Source organism: Mustela erminea, chromosome 1 (genome assembly GCF_009829155.1).
Source record: "Mustela erminea isolate mMusErm1 chromosome 1, mMusErm1.Pri, whole genome shotgun sequence".
Lineage (NCBI taxonomy): Eukaryota > Metazoa > Chordata > Mammalia > Carnivora > Mustelidae > Mustela > Mustela erminea.
In genome coordinates, this window is record NC_045614.1 from 80,802,061 (window position 1) to 80,820,378 (window position 18,318).

The following is an 18,318-nucleotide window of genomic DNA, read 5'->3' on the forward strand; positions in this document are numbered from 1 at the left end:
GTAATTAAACAGAATGTATTCTTCTCATTACCTTTTTTTTTTTTTATTACTCTGCTGTATTGAAACGTTTTTGGAGGGGATATCAAAGTCTTTATTTTAAAAGACTAAATGTCAGGACTGAGTTCCTAGCAGCTTAAATCTGCTTGGCAGCAAACAGTTCATTCACTGTGGCATTCCTAAAGCATCCAGGGTTGTCCTAGCTTTCTGAGGCGAGGTTTGAATATTGTTGCTACTGCTTATGTGTGTGTAGTATTAAAAACTGGTAATACACAGAGCCATATGTAATAACAATGCTATTAAAATATTTTCTAGTTGTACCACATACAGATGTTAGAGGGAAGTAATGGATACTATGAAAAGAACATCTCCATGGTATTGCTTAAAGTATGTTTTTCAGACTCATACTAAATTAGATTTTCTGAGTTTGGGACTGGTAATTAGAAGTTAATGAGTTAGTCAAGTTTGAAAGACATTAAGTTAGAAGTCTGTGGAAAACACACACATTCGAAACAATTTTATACTACTCCACAAAACTACTTGCAAGGGAAAAATTCAGTTAAACAGGTTCTGGAAATTTAAGTGGTGATACAAGCATATCCCTAATAAAATAGTTCAGTATAAGGTGTGGTATGATTAAGTACTAAAAACTATGAAATAGGGGCACTTGGGTGGCTCAGTTAGTTAAGTGGCCTACTCCTGATTTCCACTTAGGTCATGATCTCAGTGTCCTGGGATCAAGCTCCACTTTGGGCTCCAGGCTCAGTGCAGAGTCTGATTGTCCTCCCCCCCCCCCCCCCAACTTGCGCTGCCTCTTTCTCTGTCTCTTTCTCTCTAAAATAAATAAAAATCTTTATTAAAAAAATAAAAACTACAAAATATATTATATCATCATTTCTAAGAAAGTGGTGTTAAGAAGGAGATAACCAGTGAGGAGGAGCTGGTAAAAAAGTTGGTTTTGTAAAGAAGATAAGACTGGACATGACTAGAAAAAAATTAGGTGTTTCAGTAAGGCTGACTTAGTGGCAACCTTCTAAAAAGATTAGCTGGCAGCATCAATTAAAAGCTGTTAGCAATCACCTAAATGAGAAGTACTAGGTGTCTGAAGGAGGCTGGTGCCAATGAGGATGGGAAAAAAAGGATGACTGGATGTAAACTTTGAAAAAAGAATTCATAGGACTTTGTGTCTGACTTAATAAAGATGTGATATATTCCCAAGCAGTAAATTCCGATGAGAGACTTGGGGTGGACATACACAAAGATAAAGATTTGAGTGAAAATTAGAGAAGGTGTAATTGTATAACTTGTAAAAAACAAAAAAAAAACAAAAAAAAACAAAACAAAAAAGCCCATCCAACATCAAAGAGAAGAACATATGCAAGAAAAGCAAAAGGCCAGTGGCTCAACTGTGGTAAATATGCAGTTAAGGTATTGAAGAGTAACCAAATCAAGAGTTAAAAAGGAAGCGGCTGGGTAAGACGGACAAAGAAAGAACTGCATCATGGAAGCCAAGGAAAGAGAAAATTTTTTAAAAAGAATGAGTCCTCCATTGTTCAAATACACAGAAAGATCAAGGAGAAAAAGATTTGAAAGTATTACTCTAAATCTGCAGGTGACCAGACATCAACAGAATTACACAATGTTTTTTTTGTCAAAACATATAAAAAGCCAGAAGAAAGAAAGGTTTGAGATTCTGAAGCAGGTTACTGGTGTCATGTCAGGTATTTGGTTTTCAACACTCCTTAAGCCTATCTAAATCAGTTGGCAATAGAAATAACTGATTTATGTCTATAAATGAAACCTATACCTGGCACTCCTCCCCTATCAATCATTTGGAAATCTGCTATCACAATTATGAATTTGTTTTAACTAATTATTTGGTGTATGGCTTTCCACTAACATGGGGTAAATTAAAATGGAGAAGTAGATAACCCCCCCATATCTCCCAGAGTCGACTGAGCTGATGGCCCCATCCACCAAAAACAAAACCAAAAACAATGAAGTCAGTGACCTGACATATTGCCCCCCTCATTAACCTTTCAGAAAAGACCACAAGAAGAAAATGCTTAACTCAAGGAAAATACTTGTAATGCCTCCAGCTCAAGTCCAAATGCATGGATGTTGAGGGAATGAGAAGATACGGAAGGCAGGGAGACTCTCAGGTTCCCTGAAATCGGACCTAGTGAGTGGCTTCCTATTTCATGTATTCATAAGGGCAGCCTTGACTTAAAACAAATTCTTTTACCCTCTAAAAAATTAGGGATTATATTCGAAAACTATAAAGTTTAAGTTAGCAGGATGGCTGAATCAGGTACCCTTGAAATATTCTTCTGTAGAAATCACTAAAAGAAATTTCCCATGGAAAAACCTTTCTTAAATTCAATTCTCGCCTACTAGAATAGGACAGAACCTGGTGCTATTTTTACATGGTTTCCTTTGCTTGGGACAGAAGTGTAATGACAAGAACCAGAACAACAACAACAACGATAAGAATAAATGTCCATAAAGGAAACTTTAAGAAATACAGATAAGAAGAGGGGGAGGAAAGCTGACCAGAAATAATTACTGTTATTTCTGTATATTACCTTATGAATTTTTTCTTTTTTTAAATATTTAAAAAAGATTTTATTTATTTACTTGACAGAAAGAGAGAGAGAAGACACAAGCAGGGGGAATGGGAGAGGGAGAGGCAGGCTCCCCGCTGAGCAGGGAGCCCAATGTGGGACTTGATCCAAGGAGCCCAGGATCATGACCCAAGCCAAAAGCAGACGCTTAACTGCCTGAGCCACCCAGGCGCCCCTGAATTTTTTTTTAATTTAAGCCAGGAATAGCTATGTAACCACTTCTCTCCCTGCGCTTAACATTAGGGAAATCTTTCCATGTGTTTATATATATATATATAGATAGATCTACAGAATGAATAGGCGCCATTAAAATGTTGATATATAGATCGATCTATCGATCTATATATCAATCTATCGATCTATATATCAACATTTTAATGGCGCCTATTCATTCTGCTGAACAGATGTAGATAACTTACCTCACTAAGCTCTCCTACTACTACACAAAATGCTACATGACTAGGCATGGACAATTACGTAATTTTTGTAATTTCAGAGTCACAAGATACATACTGCTTAACTGCCAGTTAGAAAAAAAATTCTCCAATCCATGGTTTTACCAACAGTGTACAATGCTGCCTATATACCCACATCCTTGACAAACTGGGTTTTATTGTTTTTATCCTTGTCAACCTGACTGCCAAATACAGGTATTTGGGTTCTGCTGTTTTGTTTGGTTTGGTTAATTAAAAAATATTTCAGGTTTAAATATAAATAAAACAAAATTTGTGGTATAACAACAGCAGAGGCTAATTATTTTCCTTCTAGGATTAAATACCAAATTCCTATGGGTCTATTTTAAAAACATATTTTTATGTATATATGTATATATTTTTATATAATACTGTATGCATTTATATATATTTTTATATATCTTATGTATATGAAATAATTATAATTTATAGAAACAGATACCTTCAGGGATCTGAAGTATACTTAGATGTAGTTTTTTTTAAAAAATGACTAATGCATTATTTCTTGAGCTATTAATATTCATCAAACCCTTAACTTTCTTTTGCCAACCACGGTAAAAAGAAATACACATCATGAAATTTAATTTGGAAAATACATAGCAACATCTAACTAATAATTTAGAAGTTGAGGATAAGGTTGTACTTGAGCACCTTCCTCAACAGTTAATATACTCATTCCCTCCCTCCCCCACACTTTCCAACATACCCATGGCCTCTACCTCATGGAAATGGTATGCTATGTTTGTGAAAGTTCAAAAAAGGGAAGGCAAGCAATTCACATTTATTTACCATTTGTAGTATACCAGGCACTGTGTGAGGCACTTGCAAGTGTACATTGGCTTATATAGACAGGAAGATATTTTCACTCACTGGAAATGGGGTCAGGTAGAATGAGTGTCTCCAGCCAGTGGGATCTCCCCTGAAAACCAAAAGGAATAGACCAGTATGGTTTTCTCCAAGGTTCATTACAAAATTCATAATAGCAAGTCTCAGATTTAAAAGGTTCTTTCATACTGTGACAATGTCATTAAAATGGAATTTCACATGCTGACTGTACACTGGGATAAAGCACCATTCTGGGTCCTGTTTATTCTCTTTCAAAACATGGATGAATGGAATGAGGCACATGTTAGAGGAGTTCTTGAGGAAGAGGGATAATGAGTTACAAAGGATTTTACTTTCAAACATAAAAAAGAAGGTAAAAAAATCAAGATACATGAAATACATGGTAATAACAGGTTATATATACCAACACTCAAATATCCATACTGCTTTCCTGAATGCTTAGTTGCTAGTTATTTAACCGAATGACTATTTGTTCGATGCATCAGGTATGTATTGAATGCTGATGTGTACCAGGCACTGTCCCAGTAGTTGGAGAAAATCTGAATTTACAGAGCAGTGTACGCTAGGGGATACAGAGCAATTCACAAGCAATTACTCTAGTTGTATGCACAGAATTTGTGGAATATGAAGAAGGTAAGAGAAGTCTACTTCAAGAAATATCTAGGCTTAAAACCTAAAGACTGAGCAGGCCAAGGGGGAACGTTGGGGGAAGAGTATTTCTAGGCAGAGGTAATGGACTTTTTTGCACCAAAAGGTGAAGAAGGAGCATTAGAAGTTGAGGGAAATAAAGTAGTTTAGACTGATTGAGTCTTCAGGAGGCAAGGCAGAATGAAGTACTGAACGATTAATAGGCTGGACTGATCTTAATGCCTATAACCATACTTTGAAGTTTGATACTTTCATTCTCTTTCCTGGAAGTTTATAGTTAAAATATCATTAGGAAAAAATAAGGCCAAAGCGATATTAGCTATACTACTATAGAAATGAATATAACATAAATTTCATATTAACGGCTTGAAACATTTATCATCTGTTTCTGTTACAAAGCTGAAGAAAAAGTTTACCTGATTAATGTTAACCACATGATATGCTGAAGTTTAAATTAACTTTTCAAAAAGCATCTTGGTTCCTTTATAATATAATAGCTTCTCTATATCAGTTTTTCCTTAAAATTTCCATCAAATTGGCTAAGAGCCAACCTGATAAAAAGTAATGATATTCAAACTTTATCTGCATCAGAATTACCTGGAAGGCTTGTTAAAACACAGGTTTCTGAGATCCCAGCCCAGAGTTTCTGCTTCTGTAAGTATGGAGTAGGATCAGAGGATCCGTATTTCTAAGAAGTTCTCAGATGATGTGATGTTGGGTCCTGAGACCTTACGAACCACTGCATTAAAGTATCATGTGTAATTCTACACAAATGAGAGGAGGAGGAAAGAAGAGTTGTCTCTGAACTCTTAACTATGGTCGCAAAAGTCAAGTGTCAAAATTCAACTTACTGAGTTACAGTTTCCAAAGATCTTGAGGAACTGACATTGCAATCTTCTTGTTTGAACTTACTGTTCTAAGAACCAGTAGGCATGCTACTAATACACTGCTTCTAACTTCACAAAGAGTGGTTAGAGTTTAAGTTTTTAAAAAATGTCTAATAAGAAACAGCAGCCAAGATCACCTCTGTTGTCTCTCTGAAACTTACTGAGATTTGGGCTGCCACTACTACTAAATGTAATCCACATGCTTCCAAAATGATCTAGTGTACAATAAGCTCCTTTATAGGCAAAAGGGTTTTTAACATGAATAATAATTTCTCCCTTAAAAACACAGCAAATAAATTTTACAATAGTGAAAATTTAAATTATAAAAAATTATAATGCATTTAATCAACTAAGACCAACATTTACATGCATTAGAAGTTGTTCTGTTTAATTAAATATGTGATCATAATAATTGATAATTAATTCTGCCTTATCTCTAGGGGGCTTGCCACTCCTTTGAACACATGATGGCTACATATGGGATCCATACTGTCATCTAAATGTGCTGTTTATGCAACAAATTTAATTATTATAGCACCTAATTTATGACCACTTAGATAATTAACTTTACTCCTTTCTACACATATGTACACACCGCAGACAAGCAATTGTGATTTCACTTTTATTCCAATTAGTATTATTAATTTTAATAATGCATCTTTAACAAAGATGTATTAGGTATTTTCATAAACAGATGAAACATTCACTGATTCTTTAGAAGGTAGCATGCATTGCACTAAGTACTTCATCTTCACACTGTCAATCTTGGTCTTCTAGTTGAAGGAAATGAACTAAAAAGAAATTAAGTAACTTGCCTAATATGTTACAGCTATTAAGTAAATAGCTAGGACATTTATATCATACTCTTGAGATAGTATTAAAGAAATAACCAGAATACTTCTAGCTTGCAATATTGAATAATTAGTAAGTTTAATTTAGCAAATAATAAATGTGACCTCAATCTCCTTTTCCTTCCAGCTCTTCTTGAGAGACACTTGACAACCAATAGACATGCTGGTGAGGCCCAGAATGATCCTGAAATCTCTGAGTGGACCTTCACTTTCCTCATCACTAGGCAAGAGCCAAATGGCCAACAGTAAAAGAAAACGTTTGCCTTGCTCTGCAAGGTTGAGGAACCTGGAACAAAGACTAGTAGATTGGGGGACATCTGGAACAGAGGCCTCTGGACCCCCACAGGATTCAATCCTCCCAGCACCAGGCAATTCTTCCTCATGAGCCTAACTGCTTCTGGACTTTGTTGCCCTTGACTGCCGTGTTTAGTTTAGAAACAGAGAAAGCTCCTCCCAAGGTCTTAACTCAAATCAGTTTGCTACCTGATTCTTGGATTTCCCTAGACTTTGACGGACATTGCTTCTCCTTTACCGTATTTTTGTTTGTGATGTGAAGTATGTGTACCTGATCCTTCAGAGCACATTATTCTGCAGTGATCACCTCTCTTTAATTTATCTTTTTTTTTTTAAAGATTTTATTTATTTTATTTGACAGACAGAGATCACAAGTAGGCAGAGAGGCAGGCAGAGAGAGAGAGAGAGAGAGAGGAGGAAGCAGGCTCCCCGCTGAGCAGAGAGCCCGATGTGGGACTCGATCCCAGGACCCTGAGATCATGACCTGAGCCGAAGGCAGCAGCTTAACCCACTGAGCCACCCAGGCGCCCCTAATTTACCCTTTTTTAAATTTAGAAACTGTATACCAGTTCCAGGGGAAAAGAGGGAAAAGACAAAAAAAGGGATGGTTTTTGTTCATTCTGTTTTTCTTCAAAATTTTTCATTCTTTTTTTTTTAAATTAAAACCCACTTATTTGCTACCAAATATATAGACATCTACAACATTACATTAGACATAATTGCTTGTTACATGACTATAACCCACACTAGCTATAAATGCCTCCAGAATAGGGAACATTTGATATTTTCTGCTTTTAGGTTATCTACACATATTTCCACTTGGTACACTGGATAGGATTCATATTTTCTCTATAATACTTCAGTTTTTTCATCATGTAAGAGCAGATAATACATATTCTAACTTACTTTGCAGAGTAAAATTAGTAAAAATAAAAACTGAAGTACTATGTAATTAATAGTATTCTTCAGCCCTAGTCCTCATAATAAACTACAAGGTTTATCAGAACATTCATAACATACATGCCTCATTAGCTTTATGAGTATGATAACCAATAAGGCTTACAGCCAGTTATCTTCCACCCTATATTTACTCTCTTGACAAGTATTTGCAGATATATGTATCAAATATGTGAGCAATGAAAAAAAATGAAAAGGAAAGGAAAAAAATCAAGAAAGTATTGCTATGTACAAAAAAGGAGGGACACCTGGGTGGCTCAGTTGGTTAAGTGTTGCCTTTGGCTCAGGTCATGATCCTAGAGTCCTGGGGTGAAGTCCTGTGTTTGGCTCCTACTTCTCCCTCTGCCTGCTGTTCCCCTGCTTGTGCTTTCAATCCCTCTTTCTTCCTCTCTCTAATAAATAAAATCTTTTAAAAAAGGAGAAAGAAAGGAAGGAAGGAAGGAAGGGAGGGAGGGAGGGAGGGAAAGGAAAAGAAAAGAAGAAAAGAAAAGAAAAGAAGAAAAGAAAAGAAAAGGGGAAACACTTGTGCCCTGTTGGTGGGAAGGTAAATTGGTGCAACCACTGTGGAAAACAGTATAGAGATTCCTCAAAAAATAAAAAACAGAAATACCATATGATCCTGTAATTCCACTGCTGACTATTTACCCCCCTCTCAAAATGAAAACACTAATTTGAAAAGATATATGCATCCTATGTTTCCTGCAGCATTATCTACACTAGCCAAAATACAGAAGAAATCTAAGTGTCCATCAATAGATGAATGAATAAAGATCACACACACACACACACACACACACACACACACGAATATTACTTAGCCATAAAAAAGAATGAGATCTTGCAATCTGCAAGCACATGGATGGATCTAGAGGGTATTATTATGCTAAGTGGAAAAAGTCAGGCAGAGAAAGACAAATACCATATGATTTCACTTATGTGTGGACTTTAAAAAACAAACCACCAACCAAATTAAAAAACCAAAACAGACTCATCAGTACAGAGAACAAATTGGTGGTTGCCGGGGAAAGGGGTGTGTGTGTGCGTGCGTGCATGCGTGTGTGTGTGTGTGTGTGTGTGAAGGGGGGCCAAAATAGAAAAAGGGGATTAAAAGATACAAACTACCAGTTATGAAATAAATTAGTTATGGAGATGAAAAGTACATCATAGAGAATATAGTCAAGAATACTGGGGCACCTGGGTGGCTCAGAGGGTTAAAGCCTCGGCCTTCGGCTCAGATCATGATCCCAGAATCCTGGGATCGAGACCCACATCGGGCTCTTTTGCTCAGCAGGGAGCCTGCTTCCTCCTCTCTCTCTCTCTCTCTACCTGCCTCTCTGCCTACTTGTGATCTGTATCTGTCAAATAAATTAAAAAAAAAATCTTTTAAAAAAAAAGAATACTGTAATAACTTATGATGACACATGGTGATTACACATGGTGATCAATAAATAATAGAATTATCAAATCAATATGTTGTATACTTGAAACTAATATTGTATGTTAATTATACTTCAATTTTTAAAAATAAAAAAGAAACCATATCATAAAGGTTAAACTGTTTATATTCTGCAGAGAGAAACACCAAAAATATTTTAACAAAACATTCTACACAACTTGGAATTATCTCCCTTTATACAACTTCCCTTAAGTGTTAGAGAATTGATATCCACTTTTAAATTCTGCAATTACCAATTTTATAATAAAACAAAGAAGAAATAAAACCATAACTCTGAATCTACACTGAAAACTACTGCTTACCCCCGACTATGACCTCTGTACTGGGTTATACTATCTCCTTCAAAAAGATATGTTCAAGTTCTAAACCTCAAATTTGTGAATGTGATCTGGTTTTAAAATAGGGTCTCTGGAGATGTACTTAAGTTAAGATACTGTAATATTAGAGTAAACCCTTTACAAAAGAAAGGAGAGATTGGGATACAGAGACACAGAGAAACATGCACACACAGGGAAGAAGGCTATTATGTGACAATAGAAGCAGAGACTATAGGAATGTAACTACAAACCAAGGAACTCCTAGGATTGCTGGGAGCTTCCAGAAGATAGGAAGAGGCAAGAAAGGATTCTTCCCTAGAGCCTTGAGAAGAAGCACAACCCTGCTGGCACTTGATTTCAGACTGGTCTCTGGAGCCATGAGAGAATAAATTTCTTTTGTTTTAAGCCACCAAACTTGTGGTAATTTATAGCAGTCCTAGTAAATTAATACAGACTTTTAAAGAGGAACACACATTAGCTATAGTAGCAAGACTGCAAAATAAATAGTTTTCCAGGATCCATTTTCTCAGTTGCCTTATATAGTTAGTGAAAAGGTATGTGAGGAATAGATTTCACTAGAAGTATTAAGTACATGTTGTCTTTTCACCTTCTACCCACATAACGGCAGGTTAATCAGGGAATAGCCCAAGACTACTTCTAGAAAATTCTACCCAAGAGCACTTGTGTCCTATCTATATTCTATTGGCACTTGATTGTTTTGTAAACCACACGGATTTTGGTTTTACATTCTATCACAGCCATAGAAATCTCTCATTCTGCAACCCAGTACCTATTTTCTAATAGCCATCTGTGGAACTCTCTTTTCTGTGCTGCTTTTTCTGGTTCACTGATGTTGTGTTGGATGTTTAAAGATGACACATCCAACCCTAGACACATATTACCCTGATCCTTTCACAATCATCTACCTATACTAATTCTCACATGGCTGAAAGAGAAACAAGAGCATAGCACCAACCACTTTCCACTACTCTTGAGAAAATAAAGCCAATGGCTAGAAGTGTAGCCCAACAAATGTACCATCAGAATTATCCTCTTTAATTATGAAGTATGATGGAACCACACTCATCATTATGGTTAATATCATTAATCTGCTTTGGGTACTGTGGCTACTCAGATCTAATAACTTCCTACAAGAGTACAAACGAAGCATTACTCCAGACACAAGGGCCTGTTCTCTGAGTCACACAAAATCACTGCTGATTTCTGGCAACATTATTTATAATCCCCAAGGGAAATTCATCAAGGGCTAATACAACCTTATGGATTACTCATGTTTGATACTGCATCCAGGTAAAGCAAAAGAACAGAAACTGACAAGCATACTTTAAGTAACACGTATACTCCTGATGGAAAAGAAAATCAAATTATAGTACTGGCAAAACTGGTAGTTTTTGTGAACTGTGACTCTTAGATACAGGCCACAAGGCGCAGCTGGGTGCTGCTCCACTGAGCAGCTTTTCATTGTCATCAAAACTCTGCTCCCAATTTCCAACTCCGGTGTTAAATTGAAAAAAGTTCATTTCTAATTCCGGGCCTGCATGACTTACTATAAAGATTTATGACCTAGAAGAGCCAGCCAACAGAGTCATACACTTCAACAGATCTAAAGCCTTACCCAGGGTTGGCACACTTACCAGTTTTAAACTTACATCTAACTCGGTGGGGAAAAACTGCGGCAGGAGCAAAGTAGCAGCATGTGTTTTAATTTAAAGATTAGATGTCCAGTATGATCCAGCTTTAATGATTTTCCAGATAAATTATATCCAGTTTTAAACACTTTATTAGCACAAAAAAGAGAAAGCTTTATTTCTTTACAGACAGGGTAAGAGACTGATAAATTGATCTTGAGGCCACAAATATTTACCATATCTAGCTGTAGGTTTTTTTTTAAGATTTATTTATTCATTTCAAATAGAGAGAGAGAGCACGTGCACGGGGTGCGGGGGAGAGAAGAGAAACTAAAGCAGACTCTGCACTCTAGTGCTGAGCCAAACAGAGAGCTTGATCTCAGGACTCTGAGATCAAGAGTCAGATGCTCGACCAACAGCACCACCCAGGCACCCCTATCATATCTAGCTTTAAATAATCCTTTTCCCTTTTTAAAGATTTTATTATTAAAAATATTTTACTTAGTAATTTGAGAGAGAGAGAGAGAGAGAGAGAATAAGAGAGAGTACAAGTAGGGGAGAGGGAGAAGCAGGCTTTCTGCTGAGCAGGATGGATTCCAGGACCCTGGGATCATGATGTGAGCTGAAGGCAGACACTTAACCAAAAAAGCCACTGAGGTGCCCCTATCATATCTAGCTTTAAATAATCCTTTTCCAAAAATGTGTCTACATCATTTATAGTTTGTTTCTAAACGGCCTTGCTTCACTAAATACAGAATTATAAGCAGAACTTAACTCATTGTTATGCTACAAAGACACTATCATGATGTATTAATGTATTTTTATAGATTCTTTATTGAGATTATATAACCTTCTATGTATAGTACTTCAATTTTTGCATGCGCCAGAATCGGGTAAAAACCCTATATACACACTTCTTACCCAGGCTCAGAATCTCTGAGACAGGGACTCTTTTAAAAACTTAAAGAAATGGTATCACTCAACCCTCTCATCAAAAAAAGCATGGGGGCGCCTGGGTGTGCTGCTCGTTAAGCTTCCAAATCTTAATTTCAGCTCAGGCCATGATCTCAGGGTCCTGGCATCAAGACCTGGGTTGGGCTCCTCACTCAGCAGGAATCTGATGGAGAGTCTTTCCCTCCATCTTCTCCTCCCCCTGCTTCTCCCCCCTCCACCGCTCGCTCTCTCTCTCCAATGAAGAACTAAAATCTCTTAAAAATTTTTTGTTAAAATTTTTAAAAAGATTTTATTTATTTATTTGACACAGAGAGAGAGATCACAAGTAGGCAGAGCAGCAAGCTGCAGGGGGGGAAGCAGGCTCCCTGCTGAGCAGAGAGCCTGATGCCAGGCTCAATTCCAGGATCCTGAGATCATGACATGAGCCGAAGGTAGAGGCTTAATTCACTGAGCCACCCAGGAGCCCCCAAATTTTTTAATTTTTTAAAAGATTTTATTTATTTATTTGACAGAGAGAGAGACAGTGGGAGAGCGAACACAAGCAGGGGGAGTGGGAGAGGGAGAAGCAGAATTCCCACCGAGCAGGGAGCCCGATGTGAGATCCCAGGACCCTGGGATCATGACCAGAGCCAAAAGCAGATGCTTAACAACTAAGCCACCCAGGCACCCCTAAAATCTTTTTTTTTTTTTTTTTAAAGCGCGAATACACATACATGCAAATATCTGCATTAACATCAAAAGGTTTCCCATACCCACCAGGGGTTCTATAAACTTCAAATTAAGAAATGCTGGAATATGACTACTAGAGAATCAGAAACCTTTGGAAAACAGGATTTTAAGTGTTTCTCTGGTCTTGGTAATTATTTTTAAGTGAGGCGAAAGGCAGAATAGGTCAAAAACTTGAAATTTTTAGGTTATATGTGAGATGTGAGCATTTTAGAAAGGAAAAGGCACAAAGACTGGGATTTTCTTTAAAATACTCTACACACACACACACATACACACACACCCACAAAACTGCACAAAAGGTAGAAAGAGGAGTGCAGAAGACAGATGAAATGATATGGCAAATGGTAGTAGCAGTAAAAACTATTAGGTGTGTGGGGGTTTAACTCTCTACATTTGTGTATGTTTGGACAATTTCACAATTAAAAGTTTAGATTTTTCAAAAAGAACTCTCCAGCTAATCAAGACATCAAGATGTCAAGACAGGGACGCCTGGGTGGCTCAGTTGGTTGGGCGGCTGCCTTCGGCTCAGGTCATGATCCCAGCATCGTGGGATCGAGTCCCGCATCGGGCTCCTTGCTTGGCAGGGAGCCTGCTTCTCCCTCCGCCTCCGTCTGCCAGTGCTCACTGTCTCTCTCTCTCTCTCTCTGACAAATAAAAAAATCTTAAAAAAAAAAAAAAAGATGTCAAGACATAATTTTTTTATGTTAACTGTGCCTTTTATTTTTATTTTTTAAAATTAATTAATTTATTTATTTTTAAATAAACATATAATGTATTTTTATCCCCAGGGGTACAGGTCTGTGAATCGCCAGGTTTACACACTTCACAGCACTCACCATAGTACATACCCTCCCCAATGTCCATAACCCCACCCCCCCTCCCAAAACCCCTCCCCTCAGCAGCCCTGTTTGCTTTGTGAGATTAAGAGTCACTTATGGTTTGTCTCCGTCCCAATCCCATCTTGTTTCATTTATTCTTCTCCGACCCCCTTAAACCCCCCATGTTGCATCTCCACTTCCTCATATCAGGGAGATCATAGGATAGTTGTCTTTCTCCGACTGAATTATTTAACTAAGTATGTTACCCTCTAGTTCCATCCACATCGTCACAAATGGCAAGATTTCATTTCTTTTGATGGCTGCATAATATTCCATTGTGTATATATACCACATCTTCTTGATCCATTCAACTGTTGATGGACCTCTAAGTTCTTTCCATAGTTTGGCTATTGTAGACATTGCTGCTATAAACATTCGGGTGCACGTGCTCCTTCGGATCACTACGTTTGTATCTTTAGGGTAAATACCCAGTAGTGCAATTGCTGGGTCATAGGGTAGTTTTATTTTCAACATTTTGAGGAACCTCCATGCTGTTTTCCAGAGCAAATGCACCAGCTTGCATTCCCACCAACAGTGTAGGAGGGTTCCCCTTTCTCCGCATCCTTGCCAGCATCTGTCATTTCCTGACTTGTTAATTTTAGCCATTCTGACTGGTGTGAGGTGATAGCTCCTTGTGGTTTTGATTTGTATTTCCCTGATGCTGACTGATGTGGAGCACTTTCTCATGTGTCTGTTGGTCATCTGGATGTCTTCTTTGCAGAAATGTCTGTTCACGTCTTCTGCCCATTTCTTGATTGGATTATTTGTTCTTTGGGTGTTGAGTCTGCTAAGTTCTTTATAGATTTTGGGCACCAGCCCTTTATCTGATATGTCGTTTGCAAATATCTTCTCCCATTCTGTCAGTTGTCTTTTGGTTTTGTTAACTGTTTCCTTTGCTGTGCAAAAGCTTTTGATCTTGATGAAATCCCAATAGTTCATTTTTGCCCTTGCTTCCCTTGCCTTTGGTGATGTTCCTAGGAAGACGTTGCTTCGGCTGAGGTCGAAGAGGTTGCTGCCTGTGTTGTCCTCAAGGATTTTGATGGATTCCTTTCTCACATTGAGGTCCTTCATCCATGTTGAGTCTATTTTCGTGTGTGGTATAAGGAAATGGTCCAATTTCATTTTTCTGCATTTGGCTATCCAATTGGCTGTCCAATTTTCCCAACACCTTTTATTGAAGAGGATTTCCTTTTTCCATTGGACATTCTTTCCTGCTTTGTCGAAGATTAGTTGACCATAGAGTTGAGGGTCTATTTCTGGGCTCTCTATTCTGTTCCATTGATCTATGTGTCTGTTTTTGTGTCAGTACCATGCTGTCTTGATGATGACAGCTTTGTAATAGAGCTTGAAGTCCGGAATTGTGAGGCCACCAACTTGGCTTTCTTTTTCAATATTCCTTTGGCTATTCGAGGTCTTTTCTGGTTCCATATAAATTTTAGGATTATTTGTCCCATTTCTTTGAAAAAATGGATGGGATTTTGATATGGATTGTATTAAATAGGTATATTGCTTTAGGTAGCATAGACATTTTCACAATATTTGTTCTTCCAATCCATGAGCATGGAACATTTTTCCATTTCTTTGTGTCTTCCTCAATTTCTTTCATGACTACTTTATAGTTTTCTGAGTAAAGATTCTTAGCCTCTTTGGTTAGGTTTATTCCTAGGTATCTTATAGTTTTGGGTGCAATTGTAAATGGGATTGACTCCTTAATTTCTCTTTCTTCTGTCTTGTTGTTGGTGTAGAGAAATACAACTGATTTCTGTGCATTGATTTTATGTCCTGACACTTTACTGAATTCCTGTACAAGTTCTAGCAGTTTTGGAGTGGAGCCTTTTGGGTTTTCCACATATAGTATCATATCATCTGTGAAGAGTGATAGTTTGACTTCTTCTTTGCCGATTTGGATGCCTTTAATTGTCTGATTGTTGGACAAATCAAAGGACAACAAAATTGTCCTTTTGTTGTCTGATTGATGAGGCTAGGACTTCTAGTACTATGTTGAATAGCAGTGGTGATAATGGACATCCCTGCCGTGTTCCTGACCTTAGCGGAAAAGCTTTCAGTTTTTCTCCATTGAGAATGATATTTGCAGTGAGTTTTTCATAGATGGCTTTGATAATATTGAGGTATGTGCCCTCTATCCCTACACTTTGAAGAGTTTTGATCAGGAAGGGATGCTGTACTTTGTCAAATGCTTTTTCAATATCTATTGAGAGTATCATATGGTTCTTGTTCTTTCTTTTATTGATGTGTTGTATCACATTGATTGATTTGCGGATGTTGAACCAACCTTGCAGCACTGGAATAAATCCCACTTGGTCGTAGTGAATAATCCTTTTAATGTACTGTTCAATCCTATTGGCTAGTATTTTGGTGAGAATTTTCGCATCTGTGTTCATCAAGGATATTGGTCTATAGCTCTCTTTTTTGATGGGATCCTTGTCTGGTTTTGGGATCAAGGTGATGCTGGCCTCATAAAATGAGTTTGGAAGTTTTCTTTCCATTTCTATTTTTTGGAACAGTTTCAGGAGAATAGGAGTTAGTTCTTCTTTAAATGTTTGGTAGAACTCCTCTGGGAAGCCGTCTGGCCCTGGGCTTTTGTTTGGAGATTTTTGATGACTGTTTCAATCTCCTTACTGGTTATGGGTCTGTTCAGGCTTTCTATTTCTTCCTGGTTCAGTTGTGGTAGTTTATGTTTCTAGGAATGCATCCACTTCTTCCAGATTGTCAAATTTGTTGGCATAGAGTTGCTCATAGTATGTTCTTATGATAGTTTGTATTTCTTTGGTGTTAGTTGTGATCTCTCCTCTTTCATTCATGATTTTATTTATTTGGGTCCTTTCTCTTTTCTTTTTGATAAGTCAAGACATAATTTTACATCTGTGGTTATTGGGATCCTAGCTATAGTCACAGAATCAGGAAACAGACACATAGCTGCCACAACTAGGGCTGTTTCCTTTACAACAGGTTGTCCAGATCTCACTAACTTCTTTCCAAAAGAAAAACAGAAAAATGTGACAAGTTAGTTTTGGTTAAGGGCTCTTGGAGTTAAGAAAAGGAGGGGTAATGGAGGATGGTATGAAATTTGATGCCCACTTGCATAGTGGTCTTCTTTTTCAGGCCAGTCTGAAAGCCAGGGTTCTCTAGAGGGATCAGGGCAAAAGGGGGCTTTAGGGGGAGAACACACCATCTTGGTGACTTCCTTTGGAAAATATCTTTAGCATGTGAACCTGAAGAAAAAAATGTCTCCAAAAGAGGAGAATTGGGGGAAAAAATAGCCATGAATTCAATGTATCAGTAAGTATGGTCACTTTAAGATTTGGAATGGGCTTTCCTGATGACCTTTCTCCCCTTTGTGAGGGCCATGACTTTATAAAGAAGCTATGCCAAGAGAGATAAGTGAATTAAATTGGATACTCTGTGGCACAGTTTAGCAGGCAATTCATCATCAGGCAAGTCTCAAGTACTGCTGGCTGAATTTTAAAGCACTTTCTCCAATAAGGCTGGACATGCATGCCTCTGGGCATACAAATTTTCTTTAAGTTGGCAGGAGAATTGTTTCCTCATTCCATATTTCTTACAGTCAATTCAATTATCATAGTCACAGAAGACAGAGTTCGCAGGGATAACCCCACAGATAAGTTTTAGAAAACTCATTTTAAATGTTAGTTTCAATCTTCTCTTTAACTAAAATTTTTATCTAGCAACCCATAAATCATCAGATTTATTTGAGTTTTATTATGCTTTGTTACTCTGTGTTTCAAGTGGATGCATAACAATATTAAAAACTCCTACTTACTAAATGAGTTCTTTAAGTCTGTTTTTAACACACTTTTACTTTCACTTTTTGGTTCTACCTTCCAGGCAATCAACATAAAGCCAGTACTTCTAAGTGGTCCAGATTTATACTCCAGTTATTGTCTTTACTCATTTTTTAAAACAAACATATATTTAGATTCTTCCAAGATGGTCTTTATAGTGAATAGTGTCATTAAAAGAGGCTGAGACCCTGGATGCCTGGGTGGCTCAGTGGGTTAAGCCTCTGCCTTCAGCTCAAGTCATGATCTCAGGGTCCTGAATTCGAGCCCCACCTCAGGCTCTCTCCTCAGCAGGGAATCTGTTTCCCCCTCCCTCTCTCTGCCTGCTGCTCCCTCTACTTGTGATCTTCTGTCAAATAAATACATAAAAATCTTAAAAAAAAAAAAAAGAGAGGCTGAGATTTTAAGTTTGCCCCTAGTTATGGAAAACAATAGAAATGTCAACTCTTTTGAGTGACATCGAGACAGTACTGCCAAGGAATTTCTGTTCTTCTGATTTGGACCTGCACTGGGGATATAAAGGGTATCTCCAAAGAGCAAATTACACAAATTTATGAAGGCCCTAAAATGAACACAAGTAAGTCACTCAGACCTGCTTTTCTTCCTTCTGTGCTGCTCCCCAGGTCACTGGATAACCCCATTGTCATCAGTCACCCAGTTGAAAGCCTGGACATCTATCAACTTCACTAGTTTTTTCAACTCTTATTGACTTTTTAAAATTCTTGAGAAAAATCCTTAAGAGAGTTTTATGGGGAAAAAATTACCTGAAGAAGCCATAACTCTGCATAACTATTTGCCAGTACCCAGACTTCCTATTGACCACTAAAACCAGACAATGTGCAGTGGCTGAAAATCCTTTCTGTGTGTCAGAACACCTGACTTTTCAGGTAATGACTCTGCCATTAAGGAGCTCTGGGATTCAGGACTAAAGAAAGGC

General features: G+C 37.6%; 1 protein-coding gene across 3 annotated transcripts in view; it reads right to left on the reverse strand.

Annotated features, from left to right (window-relative positions):
- Positions 1 to 18,318, reverse strand: part of UBE2E2 (ubiquitin conjugating enzyme E2 E2) — a 380,761-nt gene that overhangs the window by 166,460 nt on the left and 195,983 nt on the right. The window contains exon 1 of one of the 3 annotated variants that reach the window (XM_032330687.1): positions 3,884 to 4,013. The exons of the other annotated variants lie outside the window; for them this stretch is intronic. Within the exon in view, the coding sequence (XP_032186578.1) occupies positions 3,884 to 3,930 (47 nt within the window). The 5' untranslated portion in view covers positions 3,931 to 4,013. Of the gene's footprint in view, positions 1 to 3,883; positions 4,014 to 18,318 lie in introns of those variants that run through there. 3 annotated transcript variants of the gene reach the window in all.